Here is a 9,338-nt window from a genome sequence, read left to right as displayed (position 1 = left end):
TGGGATGGAAGTGAGGTCACAGTGACCTTGCCCTTTGACCATCAAAATTTAGTCAGTTTATCATTGAGTCCAACGGGAAGTTTGTGCCAAATTTGAGGAAATTCCTCAAGGCCTTCTTGACATGTATAGATATCAGAAGAATGGGATGGAAATGTAGTCACAGTGACCTTGATCTTTGGCCACCAAAATCTAATCAGTTTATTGTTGAGCCTAAGCAGACGTTCAGACCAAATTTTAAAAAATTCCCTCTAGGTGCTCTTGAAATAAAGTGTTCACAAGGATGATGTGGATGCAGGGTCACAGTGACCTTGACCCCTTGCCCTTTGAGCACTAAAATTTAGTCTGTTTATCATTGAGTCCAAGTGGACGTTTGTGCCAAATTTGAGGAAATTACCTCATGGCCTTCTTGAGCTATCAGGTTCAGAAGAATGGAATGGAAGCATGGTCACAGTGACCTTGAAATTTGTCCACCAAAATCTAATCAGTTGATTGTTGAGTCTAAGTAGACATTTGTGCCAAAATTGAAGAAATTCCCTCAAGGTGCTCTTGAGATATAGTGTTCATGAGGATGATGCCTATGTGAGGTCACTGTGACCTTGACCCTTACACTTTGACCACAAAAATTTAGTCAGGTTATCATCGAGTCCAAGTGGAAGTTTAAATGTGCCAAATGTGAGGAAATTCCCTCAAGGTCTCCTTAAGGTATTGCGGTCAGAAGAATGGGATGGAAGCATGGTCACAGTAACCTTGACCTTTGACCACTGCAATCTAATCAGTTCATTGTAATGTCTACAGAGATGTTTGTGCCTAACGTGAAGAATTCCCTCATGGTGCTCTTCAGATATAGCATTCATGAAGATGTTGCAGACGCGAGGTTACGGGGATCTGGACCCTTGCCCTATGACCATCAAAATCTAATCAGCTCATTGTGATCAAAATGAACATTTGTGCCAGATTTGAAGAAATTTCCTGAGGGCGCTCATGAGGTATTGCATTCATGAGAATACGACAGATGTATGAGACAACCTGAAAACAATGCAACCGGCAACGGCTGTTGCAGGCGTGGATCAATGAAAAGAAAAGGCCTGCTACATGTATGTTTCTTCTGTTAGTACTACAAGACTGGAGCGACTGTGCAGTGTGCAGCATACATTAGATGTGGCCTCCACGAGAGCTACATCTTGATCTTACTACTGAGATATCTTTTGGAATACCAGCTTTTCATTTGTGGCACCGCTGCCTGCTGTGACACCCAGCCTTACTGTTACTGTATATGTGGAGGGGCTGATCCAGCGGTGCTGTGACCACCCAGAGCTCTGTGGATGGATCGCCTCTCTGGGCATGTTTGACTGAAAACAGGTGTGTGTCATCTGAAGATGAAGGCCCGGCCGATAAACATTATTGGAGAACATCTGCTGCTTGTCACAACACAGGGCGAGCATGAGCGGCCCCCCATCCATCAGCCACACCGGAGAGTGGGTGTGGGGGCTCCATCCTCTGCTAGCCAGCCTGTTCACCCATCACTCACCCCGGGGGATGCTGGATATGGGGTGCATGTTTGGTCCAGGCACCTGCCTGGCTCCGCCGGCCCACAGCAGCCTTTGGCCGATAGAAGAGAAAACGCTCCAGCGCACTTGAAAAATGCCTCAGGGACAGCACGCTCTCTCTCTGACACTGACACCCCCCGAACACACAGAAGGGCAGGCACATACACACACCTTACAGCGCCAGTGTAGCCTGCTCAGGTGCCTCTCACACCCCCACCCACTTTACACTACTGTCAGGGAGGCAGGCATGGCTTTAATGCTTGACCCTTCTCTGGCTGATGAGAGATGCCTGGTAGTGGCCTCACACAAAAACGCACACTGACGTATCCACACACACAGGATCCAATAGGTCTCTATGACAGCTGGAACCTCTCTCATCCTTTTTTCTTCTCCCAGACCTTACTGCACCCTCCCACCCCACTCAGGGGTCACAGAAATCAATACCATGCAACGCTGCATTCAAAGCACACAATTCAAAAATAAATGGTTAAAAGCAGGTGTCCATGGATGTTTCTGGTATTTATTTGGTTCATGGCTCTTTTTCATTTTGTCAAAACACAACCACAGATGATACAACGACACAAATACATGAAATACAAAGAAGAAGATAACAGTAAGAGTGAATTCATCAACTTTATACAAACAAAATGTATCAAATAGCACCACTGACAAAGGTACGCCAGGAAAAACAACACAGTAGGTTATGACTGATATAACTGGCACTGACCTGAGATATACAAATACAGTCGCATCCCCTTTAAATCAAATGCACATGTATGGTAAATGATAGCAGTAGTGATATGGCTTTTATCTTGTTGTAAAATAAGGCTTCCAATATTGTGCAACCATAGACAAGTGTACAGGTATGGCAGAAAAAGTATTAACATCAACTTGATCATTTTCTATAAGACTCCCAAACTCTGTATCAGCTGCTGACTCAATAAACACAAATGTGAAAAAAGTGCAATGCATGCAAGTTTTGTGTGCAGTATTTCGCGACCAGCACTGCAATAAAAAATAAAAAGTAAAATAAAAAACGTGATCAATGCTGGTAAATGGAGAGTGTTGCTGGTAAATAAAGCCTGTTCATGTCATATTCAGATTCTATGAGCCACGATGAAATAACTTATGGACAAACAATATTTTTACAGACATGTATGAGAAATAAAATAAGTTAGGGAGTCTATTCTTGTGAAACAGTCCCATAACTGGAAGAATATTTGTTCAGAATAATTTGTAATGAACCAACAAGCTGGGTTACTTTCTTTGGAATAATGATGTAGTTTCACAAAGAACACAAGGCAAATGTCTAAATCAAAATATAAACTTGTATCAACAAATTATAAACAAGGGAATAAACACACACATAAGAAATATAAAATTCCTCTGTATATGACATAGAGCCATTTCAGTGTTATGTGGTTCGCTATGGTGGAGGTGAACCACTGTAACGGGCTGATAGTGATGCAAACGCTATCTTTGGGATCTTTGCACATTGATAGATTCTGGATTTCTGGAGAATGAGTAGGATGTAATTTTAAGTTTTTTGACAAAGCAATTCAACTTTTTGTGGGAAAACACACAAGATATAAATTATGAATTAAAGCCGAGGTTTTTTTCATATCTTAAAAACAGTGGTTCCCAACTGGTCCAGCCACAGGGTCCAGATGTCTCCTTAGTCATTAGTTCAAGGTCAGCGTCATACTTGTTGTTGAGCTAGTTTGCTGTCTCTGTCAAGTAGCTGTCTGTTAGTCACTCACTCTACAGCAGGACACGACACTTCAAAATAAAAGCTCTGTGCTGGAAATTTACTGTGCTTAAAAATAAAGTGTGTTTTTTACAAACTTGACATGTTTGCGAATCACTTGCGGTTCATTCAGAATAGACCCGAGACCCACTTTTGGACCGCAACCCACCAGTTGGGAACCCCTGTCTTAAAACATGTCTAGAGGTGATTTTCATTATGAAACATCCCCTGCTTCTTTTGGACCATAGTTTTGTATAGCCCCTTTCACACATGCACTGCAAACTTGAAATTATCTAGATATTACGTGGAGGAGCTGTATGTGAGAATGCAAGCATCCAAATTAGTTGGATCAGACATTAAACGGACATAATCCTGACAGCTTTCTAGTGCAAGGTCTGTGTAATATTCGATTGAGCCAACGTGAGAATAGAGCAGGTAACTGTCTAGGAAAATTCGGGAGTGTTGATGACGTTTCTATCATGTGACTTGCGTAAAACCGAAAGAAAACAAACACCCGAGAGTGCAAAGGAAGGGTCCATACACCAAGACGACAATAAAAATATCTAACTGGAGAGATGATGAGATTCAGGAGCTTCTATTGTTAAGGGCTGAAGCCAAAGTTGTTAGACAAATCCAAGGAACAGCATGAGACCCTGTTGTTTGTGACCAAATTACATAGTGGTTACTTTTCTGTGGTGTAATCCGCATCATGTCGTACCTCCTGCACACTCTACCCAGACGCCACCACTTGCCCAAACCAAATAGAGTATTTCCAGTAAGTGAGAATGCATCTGACATGGAGAATCTCCTGTTGTGTGGTACATGCGTGAAAGGGAAACTCCTGACTGATTGTCTGGGGTTCATATAAAATGGCTGATGTCTGCATCTTGGGGTTCAGTGAATAAGTCACCCATATTTTTCTGAGTCTGTTTTAGAGGCATTTAATTTTCACCAGAAATATGCTTGACATTCTGTAACGCTAACCATCAAGACTTGTGTGGACAGACATTGAAAAAACTACATGTTGGCTGTAAAGGCTCTCCAGTGACAAAAAGGTCTCGGATTCAGTCACATCTTGTCCAAATGCCCTTAAGAAAGAAACCTTAACAGCTCATTAAGTACAACTGGAAATCATATTAACCACTTTCCATCAGCAATAGTGGCAAATGTGATGCAGGTATTTGTGTATTGCTGAGGAGTCTGTAACCCTGGACTTTAAATCTCAGACAATCTGGGGTAAGTTTAGAGTTTATGGTCCTTTGAGGGCCCCTCACATGCCAGGTCCACTGGGAGATTACCTCGAGCTCCAGGCTCAGTGATGGAGTGCCACTTTCTGACAGCTGAGTACCTGTTTCACAAAAACATAATATTACTAACATCACCTTTACCAAGATGATCTGAGTAATGCTCCACAGAGCCAAGCCCCGCATTTGAACGTCCAGTCAGGAGTTTGCTTGGGTTATGTGGTTTTGCTGCCTGCTCTTCTCTTTCTTTGGGACACAGAAAAGTTCAGCAGTCCTGGGGTTTGGTGTAGCAGCGCTGAAAAGGGAAAAGAAAGCAAGGAGACATCAGCACTATTTGAAAATTAAAAGCAAATGTTCTGGGGTTTTTGGAGGAGAAGTAACTGGTACGTAGTCTCCCGTGTGCTTGGCTTTGAGGAGGTAAAACGAAGACAGCCTCGAGCCTGGCTCCATGCTGGGTGCAGATTAAAATAACTGTCAGGAGACAGGAGCAGCTATTGAGGGAGACAGGGTGACACACAGAGTGATGGGGCTCAGCCTCTCACACTTCATGACACAGTATTTCACTAAAGCTGGTTCAGCTTTACAGCCCGTGACCTTGTGTGTGTGTGTGTGTGCGTCTCTGTGTACGTGTGTGTCCGTTTTGCTTTAGCTTGACAAGCCATATGTGTGTGTGTGTGTGTGTGTGTGTGTGAGTGTGTGGTAAAGGGAGCTTAGGTTTACCTTCACTACAGGTGGGCCCCAGCCAGGTGAGTGGGCACATGCATCGCCCACTTTGCCCATTACAGCGGGCCCTGTGGGAACACTGGCACAGCAGGGAGCAGTCAGGGCCAAAACGGTCTCCACCACAGTCTGAGGCAGAAGAGACAGAGTGAGGGAGGGAGACATTTAAAACAGGGAAGAAGAGGGAGATATCTGGACTTCTGCTTATTCAATTTTAACATCTATGTTAGGTGAATTAAAGGAATGCTTCACCCACAAAATTAATATTTGTATATCAATTACCAACCGCATTCTGCACTGAATTTGTGAAGAAAACTTTGTTTTCTCGCAAGCCTCTTCTGTGAACGAAGAATCCAAAAACAAAGATTTTTTTTGATGAATTGCTGCTAAAAGGATTTATCAACAGCAAAAATCAAATCAAAACATCTATTTACAAACTCTCACACAATGTGTGCAGCTAAACTGAAGTCTCAGTTATCCAGGCCTATGCTCGTTACTTCCCAAACACGCATTTAGCTAAAACCTCACTATTAAAAACACTTTCGGACAAATGGTTTCATGCACAGATAAATAGCTCGTCAAGGAAAGTGTGTGCGTTTAAACTCTGCTTGTCCCATTAAGGAGACACATGCCCTTTCCCAGGTGCACTATTTGTCCATGTGTGAGACTGTTTATGCGCAAGTGTTTCAAATGATAAGGTTTTATCGAAAATGCATGTTTGGGGAGTTCTGAGCATACGACTGGAAAAATGTCACTTGGATTAAGCTACAGGAGTTGTGTGAGAGTTTGAAAACTGATATTTTAATATAGTTTTTCTGTTGCTTAACACAGCCCCCTTTTACGCCACTTCATCAAGAATTAGTTTTTGGATTCCTCGTTTACCATGGATGTATGTAAGACAAACAAGTTAAACGTAACATGGGGTGAGTAGTTAATATATCTATGATTTTTAGGAAAACACCAAATCCAATCTGGTGTGATCGGAAAAAGAAGCAAACCCAAAGCTAGCTAGTGCCCAGCGACGGAAGCTAAATAAGATCCGTCTGTGGACGGTTAAGCTAGCTAGCTCCTGACGCGAGATATGCTCCGAGTGAGAAGAGGTGTTTGAAAGAGACTGTGTCGTCCGCAGCAGCTATTTAAGGCAGGTGGCACTACCTGGTGCGGACGAACATGTTCACCAGCCAATCAGGATTGGCGTAATGAGATTAATGCCTCTGAGGTCTGCAGCGAGGCGTGCATCCCATATTGAGACATCAAAACGAATATTATGAAAGAGAACTATGATTTTTTTGGGTGGGTAAACTATTCCTTTAATAAAAGTGTGGCTCCTTTAAGGCAATATCTACCTCTTTCACATCTCTGTCCTGTCCTTCCTGGGGGACAGAGGCAGCGTCCAGTCGATGCGTCACATGGGGCCTCGCCGGCACAGTCACATGACTGTCCACAGTTCAGTCCAAACTTGCCAGATTCACACCCTGCAAACAAATGTATAGTTGTATTACTGTAGTTATTAACACTTTCATTGTCTTCATTAATTATATTAAGGGCTTATTAACTGGCTCACTGGTGAACTTAGTTTTTAGTTAGGGAAAAGGTCGCCCCGGCATCAAAATTTACTTTTTGTGTTTTTGATATTTAATCCTAACTCCTGTGCACTTAAAAATATAAGACTTTAATATGTTAAGTGCACACAGGCAAGTGGCATTCTGTTTATAATTTAGCCACATAAAGGATGAGTTAACAAACCAAACCATGGCCCAGTAAAAAAACACTCACTTCTTATAGACACTGAGTTCTCCTATACACCAAAATGCAAGACCACAGGCAAGTGACTGTGCACCATCACGTAATTAAAGCACAAACAGACACAAGTGCAAGTGCATGTAGTTTAGAAATGCACAAGTGCATGTGGTGAACACAGACAAACACAGACAGATAAGAGCCAGGTCTGTCTCTGGAGCCTGTGGCTGCCTTACAGCTGCTCTGCAATGCTCAGTCATATCTCCTGCTGGGACTGAAGTGGCCATTTAGGCGCTCACACTGCGGCTGAAAGCCCCGCGAGCAGGCAGGAGGGCACAAGGATGTAACAGGAACGCATTAAGCAGTCAGGAAACACCTGTCTTTCATCAAATAACCAAGCTGCTTGCCTGCCCACCTACCTACTAGCCTGTCTGTCTGCCTGCCAGAGCACACTCACATCAACTCAGTTCTTTTTTTGGAAAAAAATCTCTTATTCATGCATGCTCATCTGCCCATGTCCCCTTGCAGCTGGGCATCCAGGTGGCTGTTTGAGGATATGTGCTTAACAGTGTGTCTGTCTTGATCGTACTGCTTAGCATCTCAAAAGCTTATAAAATACTGCAAAGTGTATAAACTCACCTCTTTGGCATTGTGAGCCATAGTAGCCTGGTGGACACACACATCGGCCTGTCACATGGTCACATGTCTGCCCCACTTTGCAGTCACACGAATGGGCACAGTTCACTCCAAAAAACCCAGATGGGCATTCTAAGACAGACACGAGACACCGAAATTAGCTTAAGGTTACGTGTTCCTGCGTATGGTTATTAAAATGGTCTTGTCATCATGTTGTGTCCAGACACATCTTTTACGAGAAGAACTTTCACAGAGGTGTGAGTGAGGCCGCTGGTAACCCTATCACCAAGTTTCCTTTTGTATTACAAGTGAGTGTTTGCATACTGTGTTGACAGGAGTGGCCATAGTATCCAGCAGTACAGCTGCAGGTGCCAGTGAAACGATCGCAGGTCCCATTGTTGAGGCATGGACAGTCTTGTGCACAATCAGGCCCATATTTCCCCAGTGAACAGACTGCACACACACACACACACACACACACAGAAACTATGAACATTTTCAATTAAAAAATAGCTGTATTTATAAAGAAGCTGTGATTACAGGCAACATGACTCAGCAGAAATCTTTGTATGAGAATATATTACAAATATAGTCCATAAATGGCAACTTTTGATGAACCTGACGTATGATCGATAACACAAACTCTACTATAATGGAAGGTCAAAATGACTGATTGCCTTTTATTACCATTTGTTAGCTATGGAAAAACAGACATAATTTAAGTGAGCTTTCTCCGCCAGTTTAGTTGTTTGTTGTTTCTTAAGCTTTCGATCTCCCATGGCCATGAACAGAAAACTGTTCTCTTTAGTTCTGATTATTTTCTGTTGTGTCTACTGCCTGTGAAGTCGTACCAGCGTTACAGCGGGGTCCGGTCCAGCCCAGTCCACATTTGCAAGCCCCGTCGACTGGTTCACACAGAGCCCCATTCTGACAGCCGCACGTGTGTCTGCACTGCAGGCCGTAGTGCCCCCGAGGACATGCTGGGGAAACATACAGGAAATATCAGGACAAGAACTGCAGGTCCCTTTGTGTTATTCAGCAATCACACCAATGGGTGTAACATGCAGACAGTGCACAGTGAACAGTGTGTGCTCTGACTATCTGTCTCTTTCACACACACACGCACACACACACACACACACAAGATTGCACTAACCACATTCATGTTTATTTAAGCAACAGTTCATTAAAGAGATGGCAAAGTAGTCTAATTTGGCACTGATATAAAAGAATAATCATGTTTCTCTGGGTAATTTAGATTGGGAAAACAATAAGCAAGGACTCTTTGATTTTCCTGTTTATTTATTTGCTTCCTTGCCAGATCCAGCGACACGGAACACAGAGAACGAGCTACTTATAGGTTTCTGTAAACATTCAACAAGAGGAACTTAAGAGGTGGTATGTCCCAGTACATGCAGGAGGCCAAAGAAGAGAACATTAAGAGCAAGCGGTGATGGAAATCCCCGCTCGCAATCCAGCTGAATTGCTGATAAAGGGAGAGATTAAGAAAGCCAAACTCTGCCTCTGTTCCCCGGGAAAACTGCCCTGTGATCATCAGAGGCCTCACACAGAGGAAATGGAGAATTTGTTACTTAAATATACAGTGAAAAATGTCTAAAAAATGCTCCCTCAATTTAGTGGTTGTTTCTCACTTTCTTGCTAGGCCTCGTATTTCTGAGGAACTCATTAGGGCCAGTGGTTTCC

The 9,338-nt window shown here is 43.1% G+C and overlaps 1 protein-coding gene across 3 annotated transcripts in view; it reads right to left on the bottom strand.

The window, feature by feature from the left end:
* Nucleotides 1-2,047: 2,047 nt before the first annotated feature.
* The window catches only part of egfem1 (EGF-like and EMI domain containing 1), a 77,800-nt gene continuing 70,509 nt past the window's right edge, over nucleotides 2,048-9,338 (bottom strand). For all 3 annotated transcript variants that reach the window (XM_078167164.1, XM_078167165.1, XM_033631910.2), the window contains 6 exons: nucleotides 8,486-8,614; nucleotides 7,959-8,087; nucleotides 7,638-7,766; nucleotides 6,605-6,733; nucleotides 5,259-5,387; nucleotides 2,048-4,833 (listed from right to left, as the gene is read on the bottom strand). In XM_078167164.1, coding sequence (XP_078023290.1) covers nucleotides 4,754-4,833; nucleotides 5,259-5,387; nucleotides 6,605-6,733; nucleotides 7,638-7,766; nucleotides 7,959-8,087; nucleotides 8,486-8,614 — 725 coding nt within the window. In that variant the 3' untranslated portion in view covers nucleotides 2,048-4,753. The remainder of the gene's footprint in view (nucleotides 4,834-5,258; nucleotides 5,388-6,604; nucleotides 6,734-7,637; nucleotides 7,767-7,958; nucleotides 8,088-8,485; nucleotides 8,615-9,338) is intronic.

Source organism: Epinephelus lanceolatus, chromosome 4 (genome assembly GCF_041903045.1).
Source record: "Epinephelus lanceolatus isolate andai-2023 chromosome 4, ASM4190304v1, whole genome shotgun sequence".
Taxonomy (NCBI): Eukaryota; Metazoa; Chordata; class Actinopteri; order Perciformes; family Serranidae; genus Epinephelus; species Epinephelus lanceolatus.
Note: the sequence above shows the minus strand (reverse complement) of the source record. Positions and strands in the feature narration are given on the sequence as shown.